This window comes from Temnothorax nylanderi, unplaced genomic scaffold (assembly GCF_030848795.1).
Source record: "Temnothorax nylanderi isolate EJ_2023f unplaced genomic scaffold, tnyl_v1.0 TNYL_tig0311_pilon, whole genome shotgun sequence".
In the NCBI taxonomy this organism is placed as follows: Eukaryota; Metazoa; Arthropoda; class Insecta; order Hymenoptera; family Formicidae; genus Temnothorax; species Temnothorax nylanderi.
Window position 1 is genome coordinate 43271 of NW_027249373.1, and position 27729 is coordinate 70999.

Genomic DNA, 27729 nt, shown 5'->3' on the forward strand with positions numbered 1-27729 from the left:
GAAGAGAAAGAGAGAAAGATACATCGCATCCGCGAGGCAGACAGAGATCCAAAAAGACGGGGCGGGAGAGAGGAAAGGGAAAGAGAGCGCGGAGAAGCGGACCGCGCCGACCGCGCAATATCCGCGGCCGCGCATGCGCCACGATTCTCGTCGTTGGAATGGTTGGACTGGCGAGGCGATACTGGCATCACTGGTTGTCCCGGACGCTCCGCTCCGTCGTCCGTCCGCGTTAGCCATGTTTTACAGTCAGATACGGTCAGCGTGCAGCTTGTCGTACGTCGAAAATGCGTGCCGCGAACGGCGTCCCGAGTGCCGAGCTGTCGTGTGAACGGCCGCGACGACGGTAAGGCGGGCGGCCCGTGCGAGGGCGACGGCGGACGCGCCGAGTGGCATGCGCCCGCGCCTCCGGCTCGCACATCGCGCGCGCGTGTAACGGCGGTGGTCGTGGTCGTCTCTCCTCTCGGTGACGGTGACGGTGACGGTGACGGCGGCGACGGCGGCGACGGCGACGGCGGTGAGAGATCTCGGGGGGGATTGGGGAAGTTTACCGGATCCCCGAGGCCTTTACTCTCGGCGACGCGCGTCGGAGTCTGTGCGTGTGCGGACGGACCTGCTGCCGACCCAAATGGAGCCGCGTCCCCTCGCCGTCCTGCTGGCTTTGTTGTTGACAGCGCTCGCACGAGGTGAGTTGCCCCTTTCCCCTGCCTTCTTTCCGTCTTTCCCTCTCGCCCGCTCGTCGTCCCGGCGCGCGCGGCTCGTTTCTCGGCATCGACGGCGCGGCGTGTCGCGATTTATTATCCTCTCTCTCTCTCGTCGCACGCAAGCTGATTCTTCAACTGTATTATAGATTTGTAATCATATCCTGTACCACCGTCCGGATCTAGCGGATCCCCGACAAACCGTGGCACCAGCGACCTCAGGTTCGGAGAGCTACAAGAAGAAAAAGAGAGAATAGTCCTCTTTTCCCGATTCCCGGCGGCGCGGGCGGATTGAATTTGAAGGCTCGCTTGACGTTTATTTCTACCAATTTAGATTAACTCTGATCTCGGTCTTTTATTTTGTTTCTAGCTCGAAGAATGAGAAGAAGGTAGAAAATGCGTGTTAAATCGAGATTAAAGCTAATCCGCATCGATTAACTTTAATCGCGTTGAAACGGACATGAAGGATTGAATTTAACGCGAGAGAGAACGCTCGCGCGCCGCCTGGCGCGGGACAGAAACGCTGCCGCGCGTACTCTCGTTCGTTTTATCGTCTGAAATTTCAATCGGGGGCCCTTCGGGGAAATTTCCGCGCGGACGCGTCCGCGCGGAGGCGAGCAGCCGGGACTGCCGGGAGAGCCGCCGCGCCGGGAGAACGATCGACCTGTCAACGAGCGCGCGACGGCGACGGTGATGCTGGAGGCGCCGATTTGCGCGGAGGCGGTTCTCGGCCGCCCCGCGCGACAATAAATAGAATAAAATCGATAGAACCGATTCAGAATAAACGCGACGATCCTCCTCCGTTTCGGCTCCGTGCGCGCCACGTATTATGCACGTCTCTGCGTCTGGAGGCCGGCGTAGGCGAGTAGGGAGAAAAATGGGGGGGAAGAAAAGGGGGGAAGAGCGAAACAAAGTGCGCGCGGAGGGCATGTAACTGGCGGCGAACGGATACAGAAAGGGTTCAAAGGTTCGCCAATTTTCATTCCTCTCGTTCCCCGAGCTGGAAGCATGCCGCCGCCGCCGCGTCCGTTTCGCAATTCTAGCTTTCGTCTTCAATTTATTTCGTCTGTACGTTAATGTTAATTTCATTCGTTTTAGACCATGGAGGAAACGGGCTCGTTAATGATTCGCGAGACTGAAGGCGGGTGTGCGGAAAACCGAGACGAGATACGTTCGCCGAGTCTCATCGACGTGTTCGAATCGTCCCCTTTTTTTTATTCTTTTTTTCGTACGATTGGTTCTATCTTGATCGCGCTTTGATGCTTTTTTTTGAAATCAGCTCTGTCCGGTTTGTAGTCGTGATTCGAAAAAAGCGGTCCCTTTTGTAGCTCTGACAAAATTGTAATTTTTTTTTAATTACAATCAAATCACAGACAATTTATTTCTGAAAAGATTAAAGAAAGTTATAAAAGTATCGATTCGATGTATTTCTCAAGAAAAAAGTAGGTGAAGATAAAAAAACATGACTTTACAGAAGAGTTTCAAAGGTTTTGACGTTGTTTGCATCGCTTGCGACGATTTATCTTTTTTTTCTTTGTCTATTTCAAATAAAGTAGAAAGTGCAATAACAGTGTGGTGATAGATGAGATAAAAATTTCAAAACAATTTTCTTAATATTGTGTTTTTTTTATTATCCACTTCTAATCATTTAGATTGCGAAATAATTATATGCACCACCTCGTTTTTTAGATATTTAGATGTATCCAAAATTCATTTCATGCGGCTCAAAATGTGCGAGAATTAATCTACGTTTTTAAACTAAAAAACTTGATATTTTTGTTTGAAATTGAACTCCTTTAATTGGATCAGCGAGATGAGATGAGAGCTCAGAAATTTGTCGGGACTTTTGCGAAATTCAGAGAGACATCGAGGAACACGTCGCACGAGTATCGAATCCTCCGTTCGCCTTTGCAGCAGTACAGCACCAGCTTTCTAAGAATTATTCGTCTGTCGTCGAGTTCCGAATCGATTTGTCGCGCCTTGCCTTTAATAATGTCTTTAATATTCGTTAGGGACGCGCACCGTCTACTCAGATCGCGTATAAAGCGATAACTCAGCCTCATCTTACAAGGACCGTTCTCCCCCTTTGTTTCTCTCTAATCTCGACCTCCTATGTAGTTCCGTTTTCTCGCTTCTCGCGTTTAGTTTCGAACTCAACACGTCGTCATCTCCGAAGCACTAAACACTCTTCCCTCGTCTCGCTCATATTCGTCTTGCTTACGAAAATTACGTGATGTTTCGCAAAGCCGAGGAAGTTGCCATATAATCAAAATGCATTGGCACGCGATACGTAACAACGTGTATTACACTTCTCGCGAAGTCATTTTCGGGAATCGTTGGAAAAGCATGTTACGTTGCTTCTGTTTGTTTGTACAGAGGTACAAATTCGCGTGAGATTCGGTCGTGCGTTGCCGAGACGCACCTCGCGCGGAGGAGAAAATCGAGTTGAGAGACCCTGCGCATGGGGTGACTATTATTGATGCAGAGAGCAGGGAGAAAAAAGAGAAAGAGATGAAGGAAGAAAGGGAGAAAAAAAGAACGCGGGGAAGGCAGCGAGAGAGAAGATTACGCCGACGAGAGCGTTGGGGTGACTCCTTTCGGGATGTACTTTCTATCGCGATGCTGGAGAATCAATCCGCGAAATCAAATTGACACCTTGTTTACAGTTTAATGACTACGAAATGAAGTTTGACTTAATAAACTTATCTGTCTATCTAGATTTTTATTTGTCATAATATATACGATGTAGAGAGATAATTCACTCAATTCAGTCTGTGTAGCATAATTAATAGCGTGGAACAACTTCGATATCATAATTGTTTCATTAGTTTTTAGTTAAGTTTTCGTCATATCTTGATCGTTAATATAAAAGTTGATAATCTTGTGAGGCCTTTGATTTTTATTAAAGGTTATAGAAGTAAAACTAAAAACAGGGATAACACAGTGGCCCTTCGGTACGTGTCGGCGATATAAATTGACATCATTCGGATTCGGGACGGAGATGGGACCCTTATTGTTGTTCGCGCCCAAGTTATCGCAGCATCTCGTAAGGATTCATTGAGGTTCTACGGCGCGGGCGGCGAGGGCGACGATCGCAGACGCGTGAAGTTAGCCCCCCCAAATTTTGGAAATAATTGAATTTTTATAGATGATTCGATTGTTCACTGTTTTTTGTAATAAATATCTTGTTTTTATTTTCGTTTGCACATTTATGTATACCTACAGTGTAAATTTTCGTTTACATATATTGCTTTCTCTTTTGCAAACAAAAATTTTAACTGTACGTAAATGTGCAAACAAAAATAAAAATACAAGGCATTCCTGTGCGAACAATGAACAATCGAATCAAGTATAAAAATTCAATCATTTCTAATATTGGGAAGGGGGGGGGGCTAAAATAACTTCACGCGTCTGGCAACGGCGGCGGGGAACAGAGCGAAACATTCCGGAGCCCAGCGCGCGTTTGTACGGTTTATCGCGCTCGCGAATCGCACGCAGTAAACATCCGAACTCTCGGCCGTCCGCGATGCCTATCTCGGCGATACCAGTCTCTCGCGCATTCGAGCGTCGAGCTCTACGAGACCCACGAATCGAACCCACGATTCTCTTTCTGCGCCCTACGTGATTTCACGTCGCCCGCGCCGCGCCGTTTTAACGGCGATTTGCACGATGCTCTCCCACGGGGAATTAGTATGATAGCATTAGTTAGCAAAACAGAGTATTGTATTTAAAAACGCTAATAAACTGGAGTGTATTTTTTCTCCATCGCGAAGTAGCACACGCTAATATGTCACATTTGTATTCTAATTTTGATTTTATTTTAATTTTATTCTCTTATTACGGTTTACTAATTACTTTTTTTAACTTTATATGCTGTTGCTTTTCTGTTCTGTTTGCTAGTTTTACTCCATAAAGATCTGTATAGATCGCAATTAGCTACTTTTAGCAATTAACAGACATATCTTATTATTAGATTTAAAGACATTTTGTTATTGCAGTAATATTTATTGTAGCAAGAATGAGAAAAATGGAATTTAGAATATATTTCAGCTAGAAACATACAAGCAATATCCAATATCATGTTAAACGTGCAAATTATTTAGATAAAGATATCTAAGATAAAGAAATATCCCTGTTGAGCTGCCTCCCTCCTCACCTTCCAGAAATTAAAGAACAAGTAGTGCACACTTATGCGCTATTTATTTACGCTTTTATATCCCGCAAACTAAAAATTTTGAGCTCGTCACACTGGGCAGGAATTTAATACTTTTATTTACATCAACGTTGACTCAGCCTGCCCAGTGTGACGAGCTCAAAAATTTTAATTTACGGGATATGAAAGCTTATAAATAGCTCATAATTGTACGTTACTTCTTCTTTAATTTCTACATGGGGGGGGGGGGGCAGCTCAACAGGGGTCGATTTGTAACGCGATTAAAGCGGCTCACATTAAAGACGGTTACGAGAAATCGTTTCTCCAGACGCGGATTCGCCACGACAAAGCGTCGGAGATGTTGCCCGGGTTTCGAAATTCGACACGCAAACTCATCTCGCTCGTACGAGACGCTCTTTAGATTTCCTCCGCCAACTGGCTTTGTGTATTGCTTTTTCGCGCGCGTTCGAGATCGTTTCGTCGACCGCTCGTGCGATCGTAGTGGTATCGGTGAAAGTTGCGGCCTGTTTCGCGAATTATTTCACCGAGGACTGCACGCGCGCGCACGCTTAGTGCTAAATGTTGAATTACGTGATATTCGTGATATATGTAATACCGTTCTTTGTTACGTTTCACCATCCGCGCGCTGACGAATCTTTGCTGCCGCTTTTTGGCGATGCCTTGACCGGAGTAATGTCGAGCTGGGTTTGAAAAACAAGCGAAATTTTTAACAATTGGTACGAAAAGAACATTGTTTTTTTCCTAGCAATTTTTACGACTGTTAATGATACTATCTCAATCGAATTCTGAACTTTCCGATAAAAAACACATGTTCATAGCACATGTCATATATTTCGATAGGATTATAAATAAAAATTGTATAACCGGATCAGATCCAGAGACTACACTTGAAACGAGTATCTTTTTAATCTGTACTGCAAGTGCCAAGGATGGATAGGACATGTGTAAGATAATTACCATACATAACCACAGTTTTTTTGTACCAAATTTATATCTCTTTCTTTTTATGCTACTTTTACATTTATACTTTTATTAAATCAAATTCTAAGTATTAAAAGTTTCTGCGTTATTTAAAAAGAAATAATATTTTATAATTATTTATTATTTCGAAATAATCTGTTGTTATTACTCTTCCTCGTGATTTTGCAAAATGTTATATTCTTGGACAAAGAAGGCATAGTGTTTATATCATTCTGTTTTACCAGTGTCCATGTTCAATTAACCCGTTTCCTGATCGGGGTCGTGAAATTTTCAACTACGATGGGGATTCTCGGCAGCGGGCTGCTTGTTGTTCAAACAAACCTGTTATCCCCGCCGGGAGAGAACTTGTCCTGCCGACGTGCAACATACACCGCGGAATAATTATGAGAGCCGTACAAATAGAACGTTATAAACTAAACGGTACACAATAGTGCCGATGTCTGATCCTGATCCCCGTCCGTCCGTACGCCCGTCCCTTTCTGTCGGATCTATACAAAAGATCCCGCGCTACGGGTTCACGATACTACCTGCATAACAGCGGCGCGCGAGGTGTCTTTACCTACCGGTTTTATATTCATAATAAATATTTAGATTCTCTCCGTTGCTGCAGTAAATAAATAAATATTTAGATTCTCCGTTGCCGCAGTAAATAAATATTATCGAACATTTTTGCCCACCTGTTCTAAACTAAATAATTAAAAAATAATTATAAGTGCTATAATTAAAATTGTGAACATATAACATCGATATGTAACTTTTTGAGAGTTTACTTTTTAGAAATCCATTACACCTTGGAGGAATGCTTGCTCCACTCTAAAAAAGGTGTTGGCGGAGGCGTCTTCAGCCCGCGAGGCCTCTGAAACGTCATCCTAATGCCAATGCCAGAGCGTTCAAATTGACAGAAGACTGAAGTCCTATTTGTCCAATTTCAGGCTGCTAAATCTGCAACAAATTGAATTTAATTTTTATTGAAAAATATTTACTTTTAAATCTTTTTTTAATATTATTTCGTCGTATACGTATGGATAGTCCCGAATTATCGAGATGTTGAAAAAGGAGTTACCATTAGCGTACATATGTGGTACACACGTCCACGCGTAAACCTGGTACCAGCGCGCCGGGACCCGTGTATCGCACGCGCGATATACATGTCGTAACAACAACGGCACACTACCGATCGACGCCCACGCGGCTTGCACGCCGGATTCCCGCGTGTGCACGCACACCGAATCGCGATCGCTTTAACCCTTAACGCATTGCGCGCGGGTCACGCGAGATATCTGTCGTGTCTCGCAAATCGGAACGCAAATCGCGAACGGATCGCGAGATATATCCCGTTTCCGCGTTCTTCCACAGAATTCCCACAGAATTTCTTATGCAAGTTGTATATTATTTAGTGATTAAGTATCTTACAAGTAGATTCGAATCTGTTGGCATTGTTTCCAACTATCTATGGTTACTGAAAAATAAAAGCAGTGCTTTCAAGACTCAAGCGAAATGGATTCGAATCCTCTATCTATGAGTATCTCGAAAAACAAGAGTATTACTTCCCAAATGGACCCTCGAACCTGGAACAATATGTTCGAATCTTTTTTATGAGTACTTTATTAGAAATTTTACGTTCCGTCGAATCAAAACATTTATATGAAGCAATAATTATTTTTTGATAATTACAAATATTAGATTATAATTATCAATCATTGAGATTATATATAATAAAATTATGATTAAAAATATAGAATAAACGTTACTTAAAATCTTTACATTTATACATTCTTTGAAATAACAACTTCATTCTTAGAGTTCGTGTACTACGTACTTGTAGTCGATTCTTTATGATGGAAGTTACTTATAAGTACATTTCGAGTCTTGCAGGTACTCATTCTAAAATTCGAAACTAACTAGTCGAGATTGATTACTTCACAAGTATAATGTGAAATATTATGTCTTATGAATATTACTCAAATCTTAGAAAATGAAACTTGGTTATTGGATTTGATTTGGATTTTTAAGTACATAATGAACTTGACCCCATGTCTATTATTATTATTATATTGGTCATTGTGAACAACATGTTTACTACCTAGACAATTTGAAAAATCTCAGAGTTCTCAGAGAGTTTCTTCCGTGTAGAGAAATCGGGAAATTTTATCAGGATATTTGAAAAATCTTGACTTCTCAGAAAATTCTTTTCCGAAGAAATCGGGGAATTTTATCACGAAACTTATTACATAACTATTTGCGATTCCGATCAGAATTGTAAGTTTCTGGATTGCAATTCCGTCCAACTCGACGATTTTTATTGAAAAATTTTTCTTCGAAAATTTTGTTTTTTATTTTACGAATATCAAAGTGTTATGTTTTTGTATCAAGTTCTACTTGAAGCTTCTAAATATTTTGATACGTTCTATTTGGATATTTAGATTTACATTGGCTGAATTCTAAATATTTTAAATATCCATCTAAAAAGAAACTTTATTTTTGGAAATTCGAACGAAAATTCCTGAAAAGTCAAGGAATTTCCGGGGAGCTTTTTCCCAAGATTTGTGTATTATGTTTGTGGGTGAATTGTTAACAAAAGATTTTACGATAAGTTTAAAGTTCCGAGAAATAGTGACTTTGCGCAAATCCGATCTTACGGAATGCTGCTCGGAGAACTCGGGGCTGTAAACTTTATCGGGGATTTCCTCGAAGAGAACGTGAGGAAACTTTCGCGGAGTACATCTCCGTATTATCATGAATCGTCCATAGAACTCTCGTGAAAGCTCGTCGCGGTCGGGGGGGAGGGGGGGAGGGAGGAAAAGCACAGACTTGGGCGACTGCGAAAGCGACGAGCGGGAAAGAGATACTTGCCGAATTCTTTACTTATCGATCGCGAACGGCGTGATTAGGGAACGTTGTCCGTCTTCTTCGGAGGGCGGCAAGGGGGTCCGATGTCGGTCTCGCTCGGTCGAATTAATTGATCCTCGCCGAAGGGAACATCACGACGTTTTTCCGGCCCCTTTTCCCTCCTCCGTTCCCCCTTTTGTCGAAATTTACAAGACACCCTGTAGACGCCTGACTCGCACGCGTCGCGTACCTTGCCTTCCTTCACGGTCTGTTCGTCACATGTCGAGTACTTTTACCGCACTTTTTCAACATTCTCTCCCCTGACTGGGACACGGGAAGGGGATGGGAGAGGCAGGGAGGAGAGCACGCGGCGCCCGGAGCCTGTCGTCGGGAGTTTTGCGCGCATATTAATCCTCGTCGCGAGAAAAATCCCTGAGATTTATCGTCCCGTAAAAAAATCGTGTACGGGCGGCGTGCACTCGCAAATGCGTGCGCGAGTGCGTTTAAATGCGTAGCAATCCTCCCCCTTTCTTCCTCCAAACGCGTGAGGAATTCGCTATTCTCGTCATATCTCGTTTCCTTTGTTTTTGTCATTTAAGTTGTCTTCTAGTTTGTCATTTATCGTTTTCCCTTTAATCTGTTTGGCCTCCTTCTGATAAATAATACTGTACATCAGGCAAATAATTTTATAAATAATTAAGCAGTTAAATAATTTATTTTTTGCTAATTTTACTATTTAATGCCGTCATGTTCGTTCCAACATTTTGACGGCGGTTCGATAGAGAGATACCGTTATACAGCGTTCTGTTTCTCTAATCCGTTTTCAAACATTTTTCTAGCGTTAACATTTGTTCGTTGCGTAACAAGCAGATAATGCTATCTACTCCGCCGTTTGCTCGCAAAAAAGTACGCTGCTCGTTTACGGAAAATGTACAGAGGCGTGAAAAGTCACGGCTGTGCTCTATCTTGCCGATATCTCGTCTACTGACGGGGCCGCGTGTCAACTACGCACGACGAGACGACTTTTGCGACGGTCGAACGGAAACAAACATTTAGACATGATAACGAATCTTGTGTGCCCGTAAAACCGATACGTATAAGCTCGGTAGCGATAGCGGCTTCTCTCCACCTATATCGTTCCAGTCGCGTGTCGTTAAAGTTAAACATGAAACATCTCGCAATCAGATTATTCTTCACTGTTAAATTATAGTGTCAAATTATACTCAATTTGAGTCATTTTTTGATCATTTCTGTAGATCGTCACTGCTGTTCAATGTGTCTTTAATTTAACTAAAACAATGTTAATTCAACTAAACCAAAATGGACAAAATAATGAATTTCAACACACGTGATAGTTAAAAATAACAAAATGTTAAAATTCAAGGCTTAAATTTCATATTTTAATATTATAGTACTCTTCGCAGCGCCACAAATTCAAAAAATAAAAGTTGCAGGTGTAACATAGAGATAAAAAAAAGACAATTTTTTGTAGATAACATATCTTCGTAGCTGTTAATCGGGTTTTAATTTAGTTTTTACGATTGCATCTTGACATGGCCATCACTTTGAATCATAAATTCATAGCTTACAGTCGCGTGGCGTGCGCAAACACACACATGCATATACAGACGGACGTATTTGTACCGAACACCCGGTGCATCGGTCGCAAGGTGCGGTGATCGCGCGCGCGCGCCATTTACCCCGTATATATACAATACACACACCGTAATAGTTCACTCGGTCTATTTCAGTATCCCGTGCGGTAGGTTGTCGCTTGTACTCGTAAATCAAACGGTACAGCACGCCGAATAGTTTATTTTCCTTTCGAGCGCGCATTGCCGGCATCGCAGCGCCGAATCATGCCTTCCTTCCTTCCTTCCTCCTTTCCTTCTCTCTCTCTCTTTTCCTCTTTTTCCCCTTTTCCCCTCGTCTTTTTCTTGAGAAAAGCTGTCGGCATCTTGACCAGCGAAGCGCAGATCGTAAGAATGACAGAGCGTAGGCAGTCCCTGAACTTGGAATATACGGAGGTCGTGACTGTCATGAGAGAGTAAAACGCGAAATGAAATTGAATGGAAAAGAACGTACAGAATATATTTTAATACATTACTTATTAATATATTCTAAAGTTTTCTTAGAATGTTATGTAAGTTTAATGTCACATATGTAATATCATAGTTTAACAAGTTTAATAATAAATTGAAAGTAAAAAAAAAGAAAAGTATAAATAAGATTTTAGGGACTAATAATACATGAATTAAGAAAGATATTGAGTTAAGAAATAAATTATAAAATATATAGAAAAACTTTTAGAATTTCTATATAGTTAATGGACTTCCGGCTTTTTCTTAAATAGTTTTAGAGTCCCTGATATGGTCCATAAAGTGTTTCCGGCAAGTTGTGAAACTATCAAGAAATTATCTCAAGCTCTCAAAAAATGTCAGGTCTCCGAGAAAAATTTGAAATAAAAAAATATTACGAACAATTTTTGTACAAGACATGAAGGTTCTTATATATTCAAATTTCCATTTTTTACACTTAATTGCGGGAAACGCTTGAAGCGTATCCTTAAATTGTTTGTCTAATTATCTAGAAATCTAATTATCTATAAATCTAATTAATTAAATAAAAATTCCGAAAGTGTACTAGGCCTCATGAAGCTCGGAGTGTATTTTTAGGAAAACACATGCTATTACTTCCCGTTAATCTTATCGGAAGTTATTGCACTGTCACACACGTCCCGCTGTCACAATTACCTCCGTTGACCCTATTCGTCAACTAATAATACATGATGAAGATTGACGAGTATTGACAATACTACTTCTAATTTTGCCTCCTAATGCGTTTCGCTGTCCAGCTTGTGATGGATATTTATCTCCCGTAATATCTTACGCGCTGCCACACGAATGAAATAAAGTTATACGTATTTTCATTTGTGCTCTATGCACACCCATAATTTTTCAGTTCTTCGACCCTACTATATTTTTTTCTCTATATTTTATATCTTTCCCCATACTTAATCTTCATGCTCGTTGATTGACTTACGACCAGTTCCATTATAATAACAAAATTCGAGCGATATACATTATTCGGTTTGCAGATTGATAAAACGCGGCGCGGTGATCGAAGGATCTCCGATTTTCCCGGATTTAATTTTTCTGTCGCTGGAAAATGCGTTTGACGGCGCGGATCGGGTCATCCACGGGGATCATCGGGCGGCTTCCATCGGAACCTCCTCTCGCGCTCACTCTCGCACGCTCGAAGGTGACAGACCACCGTGAGCGTGAAACTGTAACCCAATAACCGCTGCCAGTGGCGCTCAATCGGCCGATTGATACGGTGAGAGCGCGGGATCTCGTGGGGGGGCTTCCATCACCGCGATGCTGCGGTTATGGGAAAATGTTCACCGATTGGAGCCCATAATCCAATAATCCGCTATCGGTGGCGCTCAATCGGCCGATCGAGCGCGATCAGTATTCCGCGAAGCTCGGCTATTTTATACAGCGGGGGAAAAAATGTTCCACTTTTCGTTTTTAGGCCGCGAATAAAAATCGTTCTCTCGCTTCCCACGCGCGCGGAAAATCGGAGCGGAATCCGTCCGATATCACACCGGATTCTGTTTCTCGCATACCCCGTTCTCCATTCTCTGGAGAACGTGTTGTGCCCCGCTTAATCGGGCGCTACACTAATCGGAGATTATTATCGATTACCCCGCCTCGCAATTACCGTACCGTTATAATCGGTAATTCGACCTGTTACTCCTTCGTTTAAACGCGTTCGCCAAGGTCCCCGCGGTTTTTTTCCTCGCCGCAACGTGTGTCTGGTCCCCCGCAAAAACATTTGTCCCGACGTACGTTAGATGAGAATAACGGTTCCGATATGGCCGTCGGTGCGATACTCGATTAATCGGCCGCAGGTATCGTTTACCCGATAACGAACGGCACGCGGTCGTTTTAATTCGAACGCGTCTGTTTAATCGAAATGTTCGCGGAATCGAGGGTGTAGCCTCTAGAAATATCACGAGCAACGCGAACGGGCAACACGGAATTTCTCACGATATTCCGAGACCGTGCGAGAAATAATTATAAAAAAAAAAAAAAAATCTAACGCTGCTTCAAACGCCGCTTGAACCTCAACCTTGAGTCTGGTGCATTACCGGATAAAAATGATGATGCGTATGCATTCCGTTTTCCGGCGACGTCGGCTCTTTTGCGAGCGCATGCGGTTTCGCTTCTACTCCGAGACATTCTCGGAGCGCGGAACGTTCCGCGCGCGGACGGCAGTATTTTACGCGTTACATTCCAAATACCCGAGAGAGATGACATGACATACGCGCCTCGAGCGTTTAAAATCCTAGATGCGCGGCATCGCGTCGGGATGCAAAGGAGAGGAAGGAAAAAACAAGAAGCGGCGATTAGAAGCCGTACCTCCCGGAGGAAACCGGGACCTGAATACCCCGGGCGTTTTTGCCCGCGAGGATCGAGAGGACCAAAGGTCCCGCGAGGTGGCCTTTCAGCGTCTGCCGCGATTGAGGCAGAATGTTGGAATAATATCGCGCCGGGTGCGTTTTCTTTGCGTTTTACGCGCGTTTTCAGGAAAGTCCGCGGCGGTATAGACGGTCCGCCGCGCCGCGCCGGCAGAATTCCAATTTAGTCACGCGCCGTTCGAGGCGATTTCCAAGCGCGGCAGAATAAATAAAACCTTCGCGTTTCCGCCTCGGCACGTCCCTACGTCGCAATAAAAGGGAGATCGCACGCCCATAAGCGCTCTTTTTCTATAAATTTTCGAAGGAGATTTCAGGAGGGTTCCTCTGAAGTGTTTTCAATCGTTGAAATTTACAATGAAACTTTTGTACTTGCACAAAACTTCTGCTGTACAAAAATCAGCCAGCGAAAGAATAAATCTAAGAGATGTTACTTTTAAAGTTGTTCCGCATACAGAAAAGTGTTTCACTTTTCTCTCATTATTTTTCAATGCTTTCTTTGATTAATTAAAAGTTGTTTTTTTCCCTTAAGTCGACGGAAACGCCAAGAGAGTAATAAAAATAATTACAAAAATATAGGTTACAATAAATTTATATTCATATTTAATTTATTTTTATATATATGTTTGTGTAATTATATCTTAAATTAGAATTTTATTAAATCAAACTATTGAAATTAATTCAAAATTATTAATTATTTTCGTTATTTCGCTAAGAATAACTTGATTCTAAACTGGTGAAAAATTTACGTATATTTTTAAATAGCGTAATTATAACTTAGAAATACGGTGGTGGTATCTCTTCTAGATTTATCAGTCACATCTTAGAAGTCTACATATTTTTTCATGAATATATGGAATTGGTATATAATAATAAAATAATATGAAATATTTTCTGTAACCATCGTGTACACTGTTAAATATTATTAAAGGGTGAAATTTAAATCAATGTCTTGAGCTAAATATCATTTTGTTATTTTTAACTACCATTTGTGTCAAAATTTATTATTTTAACAAAACAGTATTATTTTAACTCTATTGGTTTAATTGAATTAACATTGTTTTAGTTAAATTAATGACATTTTGGGTAGGAGCGATGACGATTTATAGGAATGGTTAAAAATGACTCAAATTCAGTATAATTTGACACTACGAATTTAACAGTGTAGTATTGCCTGGGAAATAAAAGACCATATTCCAGCAGAGTCATTATTCAGCCTTTTTCTCGGAACATCTCGCAGTATTGTACTGTCGAAAAATATCGAGTCAGCCTCTCGGAAGAAAAAGAATCATTCTCAGAGGCGATTTCTCGCTACGTCGCTTATAAAAATACGTCGGCGAACGGCGAGCAGTCTTTTTCTCGCTTTTCTCGTCTCCATTTCCCTCTTCGCGGTCGATTCACGATGTTAAATCGTCTCGTATCGCGATAACGCGATCGCACTAGGGGTCACACACGAGGAAAGGACAGAAACAAAGAGAGAGAGAGAATTCAGGCATTCGGCCGCGTCTCGCTAAGCTGGCAGGGCAAGCAGAAGCGTCCGTCCCTATATAGGGTGGACGACCCTTTGTTCGGATGGTCCCCCGCCTCCCCCCCTTTTCTTCGCAGCCGGTTCTCCCTTCTAGACGAACCATCCGATACGCGCGGCTCTTCCTCCTCCGCCCCCTTTTAACATCTACACCCCCTAACTAGCGCGCGTTGTGCCACGAATGGGTCACGAGACGCACAATGGTGGGGTCCGAAATTCGATAGCGCAATAACTGCTGCTTCTAACATGGGAGTACCGGGTGTGATCGTTAAACATCCCCCTTCGTAAACACTCTCGAAAGTGGGGGGGACAACCCCCCGGGGATATCGTCGCGACTCTTATCCGGAAGCGCGAATCGCTCTATCTGACAAATTGAATTTCGGCTCGCGGGGACGATAGAGATTTTCTCGTTGCAGGATCTCGTTATACGGAGACGATTGTCCGTTTCTTCCTCCGTCATAAATTATCTCTCCCCTTTCTGTTTGCAGTCAACGCGGGAGGCTTGGACTTCATCATCGAGCCGCGGGATGTGGTGGTGGAACAAGGAGGTCCCGCGAGGCTGGACTGCGAGGCGAAGAGCGACTTTGGGACGCCGAATATACACTGGCGTACGGACGACGGTCAGCCGATCACGTTTATCGGGGACAGTTACCGGTAATACGCGTGATGTATCTCTTAGGAGAGATTCCTCCCCCCCCCCCCCATTGCTACGTCCACCTGCCCTCACCGTCCAGATTCTGACGGAACGATTCCCGATTCTGTTTTTGTAGATCAAAGCTAGCGAACGGGTCCTTGTACATAAATAGCGTGTACGCTGGTAGTGCAGAATTAACCGGGAGTTATCAGTGCTTAGCCTCCATAGACAATGTCGGAGCGATTGTCTCTCGGACAGCCACAATCAAACTAGCAAGTTAGTATCCGAGCTCTTCGTAGTGACACGTGCTTGAAAACTTCCCGAGAAAGATCATGCTTGACGCCTTTGATCATGCTTGATCACTTTGATGCGCGAACGATCACTTTTTGGAGAAAAGATAACTCCTTAAACTTAACTCATTAAAGAGACTCCTTGGGCTTTTACTTATCCTGAGAGTGTGGTTCAACGAACTCTAAGGAAAATCTATTTGCAAAATGTATTATAGGCACTTTTAAATTACGATTTTTTGACAGTTTTTGTTGCTTAATTTTTTAAAAGTTTTTATAATTGCTTCTAAAAATTTATAACTATGAAACGTTAAATGATAGAAAGTCCATTTCTATCTACAAATCTTTATAAAGATTCAAAGCATCTGTTTTATAAAACAGATATAAGAATAACTTATTTGTTGTTTTGCAAGTCTGTATAAATGCTATAAACATTTGTGTTTTTTTTAATATTTGTGTCGAGAGAAAACTGAGTTTTTTAAAACAAGGTTTGGAATATGTTTTGAAGCTTTTCGATATCGAAAACAACATCGAAGTGCAATTGAAGCATAAAAAAATTCTAAAAGCGCGCACAGATCCGCTTTCGCCAATCGCGCTGGATTTTCTATCTGCACTTGTCGTTTTACAACTACGAGTTTTTAAAAACTACACAATTTGAAAAATATAAAAAAGTAATAAAGTTGATGTTATATATTATTAACTAAATATTATTACAATTTTGTTACTTGATATTATATAAAAGCTAATATTTAATAGCGCGTATCTCCAAAAATCTCGCGAATATGGTAAATATCGGATATAAGATAATCTTGGAATTCCTTGAACTATAATATATCTTAAATGATTAAATTTAGACAGAAGATAAGGGATAAGATAATCCTCTTTGCTCTGAAAAGTGATCGCTCACTTCCGGTAGCACTTATACGATAAATGTAATATTGACTTTTTCTTTGAAGGCCTTCCCGGCTTCGAAAGAGAACCTCAGGACACCATGGTTTACGCGGGACAGATTGCATATTTGAGTTGTGCGCTACCCGCTTCCTCGAGTTTGTTAAAGATACAATGGTTAAAGGACGAACATCCTTTAGTGCTCAATAAAAGTCGAATGACAATCCTGCCGTCAGGTAACGATGGACGTCTACGGTTTTTAATTTAAGATTTTCTTTCACGTTAATTATCGTCATTGATAAAATTTATCTCGCTGATCCTCCCACAGGCGCGTTGGAAATCGACGATGTTCAGTATCACGATGTAGGATCGTACAGATGTAACGCTAGCGGCTACGGCCAATATAGACTGAGCAACAAAGCACAATTAGGATTATTATCTAGTGACATCGGTAAGTCTTTTCGCTAATTGTAACTAATAAACGGGTTAAACACGTCAATGGAACACGGTCAAGTTGACGGGTGTTTTATTCGGCCGCACAGATGAGGGATCTAGCGCTCCAGTATTCATTGCACAACCCTTGCAACAAATAGCCACCGAAGGGTCTGACGTGACCCTGGAATGCGCCGCCAACGGCTATCCGAAACCGACGATTCTTTGGCTTAAAGACGGCGTCGCTCTCGATTTGACGTCACTCGACTCTAGGTATGTTAATTAACTTCGAGTAACCAACGAGATACGAATCTGAATGTGGTATTTACGAGAGGTGCATCTTTTTCAAGATATCGAAAGATCGCAGCATCTAGTCTTATGATCATAAATGTCCGAGAATCGGATCACGGTTCGTATCAATGCCGCGCGGAAAACGAGGTCGAATCTCTGGATGCAGTTGCTGAATTAAGCGTACAAGGTATTTTTCTGGACATGAAGTCTTTTAGTTATTACCCTGCTGTGATATTAAAGTACGACGCTTTAATTTGATTTGACCCTCAGTTCCGCCGAGGTTTCTAAAGAAGCCGGAGGATAAAGTGGCGAGCGAGAGTCAAGATCTAGAATTCGAATGCGAGATTTATGGAAAACCGGAGCCGAAAATTACCTGGCTGAAAAATGGCGAGCGTATCACGTTGAGCGCGTATTGGCAAATTGTCAATGGGTGTGTGTTTAGAGAATGTTCTTACTTCGCTGAAGAAATTCTTCGCGAAATCGTGCTCAATAAGTTATTTCAAAATTTCAATACTTCCGTTTCCAGATACAATCTGAGAATCAATGGACTGTTACCCATAGATGCAGGAATTTTCCAGTGCATGGGAATGAATCCTGCCGGTAGTGTTCAAGCCTCAGCACGTCTCACAATTAACCAGCCCAGTGAGTTTCGCGAGATAAACTGTAGATAAAACCTGTTTTTCAAACGCATACACTTTCTTTTTTTAATATTTGTTGGTTGATAAATATCGAAGTTTTTTTGTTTTGTTCATATTAATCTTTTGTATATTTTTAAAAAATTACATTCTTATTCTTTACGTTTATTTCTATTTGGAATTTTAATTTTGTCTTTATTTATTTCTCTCCCCCACGTGTTCCTCGTTAATTAACTGTTCTGCATGCTAACGTCACGTATGCAGAGAAAGCAAATCCCCATAGAACAACAACTCCCAAGACAGTTCCTAAGAAAAAATTATTGCTACACCGGCAGTTGTATAATAAGACATGGCAACACCCGAGTACTCTCTTAGGACACACGTTCTCGTCGCACATGCCGAGTCCTCCACTTTCAATCAGTCCCTCTGACGATCCCGCGGATCTCCTCCCGAGCTCGTTTAAGTATCCCAACTCCCTTTACGACCCGGAATCCCGTTTTGTAGATGACACAGATACTCTGGAAGCGTTCGACGGGGGTGGCGTACCCTCTCCACCGAGGAATTTGAGCCTCGTCATCGTTACCGCGAGATTCGTCACGCTACGCTGGCAAGAGCCGGAAAACGCGAACAGCGATACTCTCAATTATTTTATACATTATAAACAGGAAGGGGCCATGAGGTAATTATCCTATGGAAGTAAATGAGGACGTGTGAGTGTGAAATGACCGATCATCGTCTATTCGTAGGGAGAGAGTTGTCAACACGCAGCAGAAACTGGAGGCCATGATACGCGGTTTACAGCCCAGTATGACGTATCAATTCCATGTGGTCGCGCAAAATTCTCGAGGCACCAGTGCTCCTAGTGAAGTATTACAAATTACAACGCTAATAGAGGCCAATGTTCCTGGGCCTCCGATGAATCTGGAGGGTCATGCGACAAGCAGCATGAGTATTACTTTGTCGTGGGAGGAACCACAAGTTATTAATGGACGAATATCTAAATATATTATTACATTTATGGAGGTATACAAACTTTTTTCTGAAGACGGCTAATGTTGAACTGACAATGTCAAACGTTACTAACCGTTTAATTTTGTCTCAGGGCGACGGTGAAGAGATAACGCGTGAAACTACTAGTACAACGTATGAATTGGTAGATCTCGTGCCTTATACGGAATACAGTATTAGAGTTCAAGCGGTCAACGAAAATGGCCCGGGCGCGTTTAGTAAGGATATCGTAATTCGGACTCACAGTGCACAACCGACGCAACCGCCGCACAACGTTACCTTAGAAGCAGCTAGTTCAACGGTAATACCACATATCCGATTATACACAATAAATAATTTAAATCGATAGATGCAGAGAATTCAAAGAGTTTCACTAAATGTCTGTTTTCCAGAGTATTATCGTAAGATGGGAACCTCCACTCGAGGGACAGAATGGGATAATCACGGGTTATAGAATACGGTACCGCAGATACCCGCACGATCCTCGATCCGGGGATCGGCGATCCCCGATCACGGTGACAACTGAAGGAAATCAACGTTTGTACGTGCTAAATGGGCTCGAGAAGCACGTTGTGTACCAAGTCCGCATATGTGCCTTCAACGTCAATGGAACTGGGCCTTGGACGGAATGGACAAAGATAGAGACATACGAGAACGATTTGGACGAGACGAAAGTACCTAATGCGCCCAGTAATCTGAGAGGTGAGAATCCATGTGCGAAATATAGGATGGCATTTTAATTGTTAATTCGTTACAAATCATCTTCGTGCGTTGTTATTACAGCGAATGCCATGGCGGATTCTATACTAGTATCGTGGCATCCCCCGAAAGATCAAAGCATCAAAGTGAGAAAATATAAGTTAGGCTGGGGCAAAGGCTACCCCGATGTTGAGATACAGGTTCTTGATGGAAAGCAACGATCTTACGCTATTAAGCCTATAGGTAAAAAGAATACACCAAAATGTTCTACTTTTGATACGAAATATTTTGCAATTTAATTTTTATTAATCCCTTTCTTCCGTCATGATATTAGAACCAACAACGGAGTACGTGATATCTTTAAGAGCAACGAATAATGTTGGCGATGGTCAGCCAGCATACGCGAATGTAAGAACTCCCGAACGTTTTGTATCTGAATCCGCAGTGCCTTTAATACCACCCGTTGGCCTTAAAGCTATCGTGCTCTCGGCTTCTACCGTTGTACTGTATTGGACAGACACGACCTTATCGAAAAGTCAAGTACGTTTACGCCATATATATATATATATATAATCGTACTGTATTATAAAACCTCATAAGATGTGTGACGCATGTAAGGAAGAGGTCAGGCAGAAATATCTGTAACGAGAACATTTATTTTTAGTATATCACCGATAGTCGATACTATGTGGTACGCTATACGTTCTACCATCACAGCAGTAGCCCAAGATACAAATATTACAATGCTACCGATCTCAACTGTATGATTCACGACTTGAAACCCAATACGCAGTATGAGTTTACAGTTAAGCTGGTCAAGGTACGAGACATGTGGATTACGTACAGCTTAATAAAGTTAAGGAAGACTATTATCTTATAAGCATCATTTCCACAGGGTAAACGAAGCTCGCCGTGGAGTATGGTCGTTCTAAATCAAACGCAAGAGGCTGCACCTAGCACGGCACCTCGGGATCTGATCATTCAAACCGTCGAGGATCGTCCGACCTCCGTTCTGCTGCGATGGCAACCTCCTAAGCAACCCAATGGACAAATCACAGGTTGGTAATCCTAAATTTGAAAAATAAAATACGTTTACTAAGCCACATCAATTTCTAGGATATCTCATAATTTATTCCACTGACAACACGAGATGGGATCGCGATTGGTTGGTCGAAGGTGTCATTGGCGACAAGGTGGATGCCATCGTAAAGAGTCTACATCCTAACACGATGTATTACTTCAAAATCCAAGCTCGTAACTCTAAGGGATACGGACCATTCTCTACGACAGTCTCATTTAAAACACCACAAAGTAAATAATTCGATTTTTATTTATCATATCGATGTTGATTGATGTTAAAGATTATGTTCGTACAGTTGTAATATATACAGGATAATGCCTGCATTAATTTAACCATAAATGATTGCGTAGCATTATCCGCATATATATTATTTCTATCCGCTTTATGTTGCATTCCGTTGTCCGTTCACAAATCACTGCGTTAATTATTATGTTTATTTTTTATTTCTATGGTAGGCAATGGCATGGATGATGAATTGCATGGAGGTAAGACATTGTCCCAATCTTGCTTTTCCTCTGTCATCCTAATTATGCATGTCTAAGCATGTTTTGTTACAAAACTTATAATTAAATCTCTTTGAATATAAAATAAGAAATAATCTCTGTGTTTTAAAAAGAAAATATAGGATAATAATTTCAATCATCTAGTAAAATATATAATTGTCTTTTTCCAGATGGACGAAGCTTTTCGAATCTATTAATTTACATCATAGTAGGTCTCTCGATCGTCTTTATCACTGCCATATCGGTAGTGGTCGTAGTGTGTTGTAAACGTAATCCAAGCTCGCCAGATCGAAAGAAGGGGTATGTCTTAGTAATCGAATTACATGTTAACACTTCTAATCATAAGATATAATGTGTCAATAATTCATATTTTTTTATATCCTTTAGATATATGAAAGATTCGAATCAGAAGACGAATATCAAGCCGCCGGATTTGTGGATTCATCATGATCAAATGGAGCTGAAAGCGCTTGAGAAATCGTCGCTAAATGGTGAAGCCTCCACCAGCGGCGTCACCAGTAATACATTACCTAGGTCGAGCAATCCAGAATATAATCAAGATATACATGGGAATTCCAGTTCGCTGGATAAGCGTACTTACGTGCCAAGTTATATGGGTAAGTCGTCGGGGAATACACTGCTGCAATATCAAACATCACAGGAAACATTCCACATCGCGAAACTAACAGCAGTCCCGTTTAGTTGATTTGGATAAGCAAGGATAACATAATTTCTTTGTTACCATACTATTTTAGTAATTTTACTTTTGAATCGCGTATTTCAATTATTTCAATTTTTCCCATGCACAATGCACTTAAGAGAGAGAAAAGAGAGAGAGATCTCATACATTTAATTTGCAGTTTTCCTGATTTTGTTATTTGGTTGCTTTTTACTTATTTCCTATCAGGTAACACTGACGAGAAGTGCTCAACCCTGAGCAGGCAGCACAGTCGTGGAAGCCACAAACCTAAATTAATTACACTCCCCGTTGACAGTGCACCTTTGCATCAGCGTAAGTAGTAGTAGGGTTGTCACTCGTAATCTTGCACAATATCCGTAATGATGTCACATGCCTTTTTATATTCCAAGCGGTCAAACCATTTAAAGTATTATTTTACAACAAAGCAAACGTACACAGCGATAAAACGCATAATTCATATCAGCTATCACCGTTGCAATTTGGATGTCAAAGTTTCTGACCTGTTGCAGCTATAGCTACGGCTACGCCGATTGTGAATACCAGCATGTCGCAGCCGACCATCCACACCTCGTGCAGCGATACGTCGTCGGTGAGACAAAACTATCCGCGAACGGTCGCGCAGTATAGCTTAAATCGCGCGCACGTCACGTTGGAACCAACCCCGGAGTCCAGCCCGGATTCTTGTAATATGCCTAGCTCGTACGAGCCGTTACAGAGTCAGGTAGGATCTCAAGTACGTGCGTCAATTGTTTGACGGCGTGATAGCGAGATTGTGCATTGTTTTCCTATTTCCTCAGTTATCGTATGGTACGAGCGGGCAATCGTACAGCGGTAACACTCAATACACCCCCGGTCATTATGGCAATAGCACTCAACCGATGAGCGGTACCGTTGGGGTGGAGAGCAATGCTAGCAAGCGGCTGCAAGGGCATCCTCTTAAGAGCTTCAGCGTGCCGGCTCCTCCGCCGCAGAGTGCCCCTTCGACACCGGCGCAACAGAAGCACGGTGGTTAGTACTGTTTATTGATTACACAATTTAATATAAAATATCCAAAATATCTTTTTTTCAACCTACCTCGCCCTAAAAAATGAAAGAGAGAATCATTCTACATAATTTTATTGGTACTAAAAACTATGATAAAAAACTATGTTGGTCTTTAAAATGTTTTAGCAAAATGTTGAGAAACTTATAATTAAAGTTTATAACAAATGAAAATTTATAACAAAGGCTGAAAATTCAATCTGATGATCTCGAATCTTTCTGCGCGATTGTAATGTATTGTATTAGAAGATTTCTGAAGTTAAAAATCTACAAAGAATGATTATTTTTTTCTTCGTGTTTCTTTTATTAAGCTGTTGAACGCTGACAATTATTATTTTCCGTAATTACAGTGTCACAAGTGACAGTGAGGCCAACGATGTCCGGGAGTCCGTACAAAAAACCTCAAGGTTCGTCGTCGCAATTAACGAAGAATCGCTTAGCCTCTGTGTCAAATCCGGCACATACTTCGGAGGAAGTTGAACGGTTAAAGGTAAAAATCACAGGTCTTTTACGTACGTCCGTGTATGTTGGGTGTAACATGTGTTGACTCGTGTAATACAATATTACTTTATTTGCGACCACTTTGCGCGATTGTGTCTTAATCAAGCTTAATTATGGTTGCAGCCTTCGTACAGCACCGAAGAATTGAATCAGGAAATGGCCAACTTAGAGGGTCTTATGAAAGATCTAAATGCCATAACAGCATCGGAATTTGAATGCTAAAGTAGGTTCCTAAGCCTTGTGCCATCCTAACTGATGGATAGACTGCAACGCCACATTCTCGATGTTAGTACCTGAGAGGTAAATTAAATTGTCACATTTTTGCCAAATTTCTCCGCAATAAATTTGTACGATTACTATCAGGATCACGTATGGAAAACGAATATTGTATAGTTAATTAGCGTCGATGAACGGCGCAATTAATGCGTGACCCAGACGTTTGGTTTAATTGGGACACGGCGATCAATGGCTCGCCAAATCATACCGTCACGTTTCTCTTCTCTCCGGTACTAGCGTTGCTCGTCTTGAGTGTAAAACTCAATATTGTACTTGCCAATGTATAATCTGACAGCGTCGCGTTCTTGCGGCGTATTTTTGATAACGCGAACAGGCAAGTATTGTGCCGCAATCGGCCGCTCGAGGGAACTCGATGAGCCCGCTTTCGTGTTATAGACGTTACAATGTAATCGCGTGTAAATGTGCTGGACGCGTATACCGATCGGGACATAAATTATCTAATTAACACGATCGATTTTCCGGCGTGTTTTTCTACGATGTGTGAAAGTCAATGTACAATAATTGTAGTCAAGTCGCGCGAGCAAAGAACGTCGCGACTGTCTTCGTCATATTTTTTTCTTTGTCATTTATATAAAGACCCAGGGTGGTTTAACCGAACGACACTCCTTGAGTATATGTGCTTTTATGCGCGTTGATCCGAGCGGTCTTGCCTAAAAGGGAGAAAAAGAAAATCGCTTTGTTGCCCTGGCGAAAAAGCTCATGCGTCGCTCACCGCTATTCGTATAATTATATTCTACGTCGACTCGCTAATGATGCCATATTTACGCTTGAAAAAGACAGGGCGTGAGCCGTTCGGTCAAGTAATTTACGGTCCAAGACGATATAGGCGGAGAGTAGAGATATTCATTCTATTTTTGTATATATTATCGGTTCGCGACGAGCTTTATCGTGCACGTCTTACATTCGGGGGCTTCTGGCAAAGCTTGCTCGCATTTCGTATTTCCGCAGGATCAATTTGTTCAGAAACGGGGTGAGCTTTTACATCCGGCGAGACCGGTTTCGCCGTGAAACTGACGACTAGCTCGATGTAAGCGCGACACTTGGTTTTACGCTTTGTGGACCGTGAGATTTCCGTGACTCGTTTCGGACGGCCTTTATAAGATGTGCTTGTGTTAAGTCGCTCTACTTGACATCCCAGGCAGCTCGTATTCAAAGACGATTTCGTGCGCGTATCCTTTGCTGAAGCAATCGCCTAATATATATATTTTACGATCTCATTGGAAAATATTACTTTAGAGTTAATCGTTTACAGGCGAATAATTATGGGTATTATATGATAGGCTGTTTGGTGTAACAATGATCGACTCTTAAAGATCGGTCGCGAAAGGCACGCGGAAATTTTCAACGATTCCGCGGAATTTAGCAGCCGATCTGTCTCTCGCTGTGCTTCAAGAATTCGTATATTTCATTGCGAGCGGTAAAAGATTGCGTTATTCGACAAACACGGTCCGCTTAAGTAAAGTAAGTTTTATTCTCTACCCCCGTGTCGCCCTTGCGAGTTAAAGTATTATCGATAAAGGAAGAAAAAAAAAGTTGTATACAAATATTTTTAGCGGGATATATTATACATACTTCGTATGTGGATTTTTGTATGTGGACTTTTACTTACTCGGATCAGGAACGGCTCTTAGGAGAAATTTTATAAACTTATAAACGCAATGCTCAATCCCGCGTATGAGAATCGTCGAGATAATATATATACATATGTCCATATTTCTATCCAGACACATTTTATATAAGCCATTTACTGCCAATTGATTAATGCATATCTATCGAAGTACACACGTATGTTTTCCTTCCAATCGCTAAAGACTCTCATCCGATGAAACATTAACGGGACGCGCGGAAGCGCGTCCGAATTCCGAAATACAACGATCGTCGCTGCTTCTGCGAAGTAACAATATGCTTGTAGAATTTTGAATCGTACTCGACCACTCTTTCGGGACACTTTTGTATTTTCATAGCGTTCGAGGTGTTGTACAAAGATTTTGTATGTTAATTAAGGACGTTGTACGCGACGCGAGTTGGAACGGACTCGAGTGATAGTAAATCAAGCTCGTCTTCTCATCGAGGCAAAATTAATACCGAAGACGAACTTGTATTAAATTAAGAGAAGCGCCGCAATTCTTGGCTACGATTAATTACTCGTATTCATTAATTAACACTCGAATTCTGAGCAACTCGCGTGGCTCGATTTCCGGATGCGGACCGCAAAGTAAGAGGTGATACTCTCCTAGGCGTGTTAGGCGCTGCTAAATTTTTTGACGGGATTCGAAGCTTTCCGAGCGTGACGAGGAGAGTAATTTTCGTATCGTAATGTACGGAGTATTGCGTATTACTTGCCGGTGCGATAACACGTAGATAATACCGCCCGATACGCGCGATTATAGCGCGGGGGAACGAGCGAGAGTTCTTCCGCAGTCGACGGGAACGTTGCGAGGGGATTGCCAGCGTTCGATCGTGCCGGGCTTCGCCAAACGTTACATTTTTACTTCTTTTTTAATATGTACAAGTTAGCTGTAAAAGAGAATGCGTTGTTGAGTGAACGCGCGCTACGTTTTTCTCAGAGAAACGCCTAATGTTTTGCACCGCGTTGTTGTTTTTTTACGTTGACGATGTCGAGCTTTGCGCAAGCTTTTTACAATCGCGAGTGGAGGAACCGATAAAGAGAACAGCTTGTACATTAAGTATATATAATATATATATGAAAGTTGTATCTATATTGCGCTGTTGAAAGGCGAGAAAAAGCGTCAAAGGTACTTTTTAATCGAAAGACAAGCCTACTCGAAAGGCCTGCGAGAATATTTTACCACAAAAGTATAATTAGCGTATAGCTACGTAGATAGCGTATATATTTATCTATATAAGATTAATATTATTTATTGATTCTTTTTTTTTTTTTTACTTGTGTGCGCGCGCGCCGATTTTTCCGGATACAGACGAATTACGCGAGACATTAGAGGCTGGCTTGCATCCGACCGTCGCGTCGCGTGAAATACACCTCCGATTCTCATTACTCATCAACGAATCGATCATCCGCATCTGCATTTAATTAGTTAGGTAAATCGATTATCTAGATTATTCTAGATTAGCGTTCAAACGTAAAATTCAACTCGGTATAATCGCGATGAGGGAACGGCCGGCTTATCGATGTACATAAATATAAAAGAAACAACACCGCCACTTTATATAAGAGATGATCAAGTATTTATATATATTATATATATATATAGCCATTATATATTATATATATATTACAATTGAATATAATTCTTATATTTGTACGATATACGATATAAGAAAGCCCGCCCCGCGAGATGAAACATTCATAACAAGTGTGTGATAATATTTGTAAAACTTGATATTCAATAAACAATTTTATGTTCTTTACAAAATCAACCCGCGTTTCGTGTCGTGCGAACGGAAATGTAGACTTGTATCCCAAAATCAACTCGATATTATTAAACAGAACAATCGAATTCCTTTAATCTAAAGTTTTTATAAAACAGCTGTTTTCTTTTAAATTAATTCCTATTCTCCTATTGATATGTATTATTTTACACACACATGTATAAAGAATACTCTAATAATTTTTCTTGGAAAAATATAACCGTAATACCGAAAACTATTGAAGTTGCGTTTATGTCTTCACCTTCGGTGGTAAATTGAAGTATTATTGGAAGAATTAAAAAACTTTATAATGATTCCGGCGAGGTATTAATGGTATGACAATGTGTAAAAAAATGCTGTAGTTATTTTTACTGATATTGTTAATTTGAGAAAAAATTAACATGTGTGTGTAAAAACGGAATTAATGTAATATTATTTAGGCTGCGGTCCACTTGACGCTACAAATGCTTCGAAGCATTCCTTTTCTCCTTTCTTTCAATGAAGAAAGAAGGAGAAGAAGAACGCTTCGAAGCATTTGTAGCGTCAAATGGACCGCAGCCTTAATAACACAAATATACATTAATTCAAGTATGCATGCAATTAAGTTTTAAACTTACTTTGTTATAATATATAAATCTCAACAAAATTTTTTTTT

At 41.4% G+C, this 27729-nt stretch overlaps 1 protein-coding gene across 5 annotated transcripts; it reads left to right on the top strand.

Moving 5' to 3' along the window:
- Positions 1–27317, top strand: Fra (neogenin protein frazzled). Of its 5 annotated transcripts, none has more exons than XM_071719823.1 (26): positions 1–683; positions 15176–15341; positions 15458–15597; positions 16565–16732; positions 16825–16947; positions 17039–17201; positions 17279–17406; positions 17490–17649; positions 17746–17861; positions 18119–18533; positions 18601–18877; positions 18957–19163; positions 19255–19564; positions 19646–19804; positions 19896–20101; positions 20226–20381; positions 20457–20619; positions 20678–20872; positions 21098–21127; positions 21316–21445; positions 21533–21762; positions 22053–22157; positions 22355–22566; positions 22643–22853; positions 23237–23376; positions 23511–27317. In XM_071719823.1, exons 1-26 carry the CDS (start codon positions 626–628, stop codon positions 23607–23609), a joined length of 4467 nt encoding a protein of 1488 aa, XP_071575924.1. In that variant the 5' UTR covers positions 1–625; the 3' UTR covers positions 23610–27317. The 5 variants fall into 5 exon arrangements, with proteins under 5 accessions (XP_071575924.1, XP_071575925.1, XP_071575927.1 ...); XM_071719824.1 differs by having other exon boundaries at positions 18–683; positions 22361–22566; XM_071719827.1 differs by having other exon boundaries at positions 21–683; positions 18359–18533.
- Positions 27318–27729: the final 412 nt, after the last annotated feature.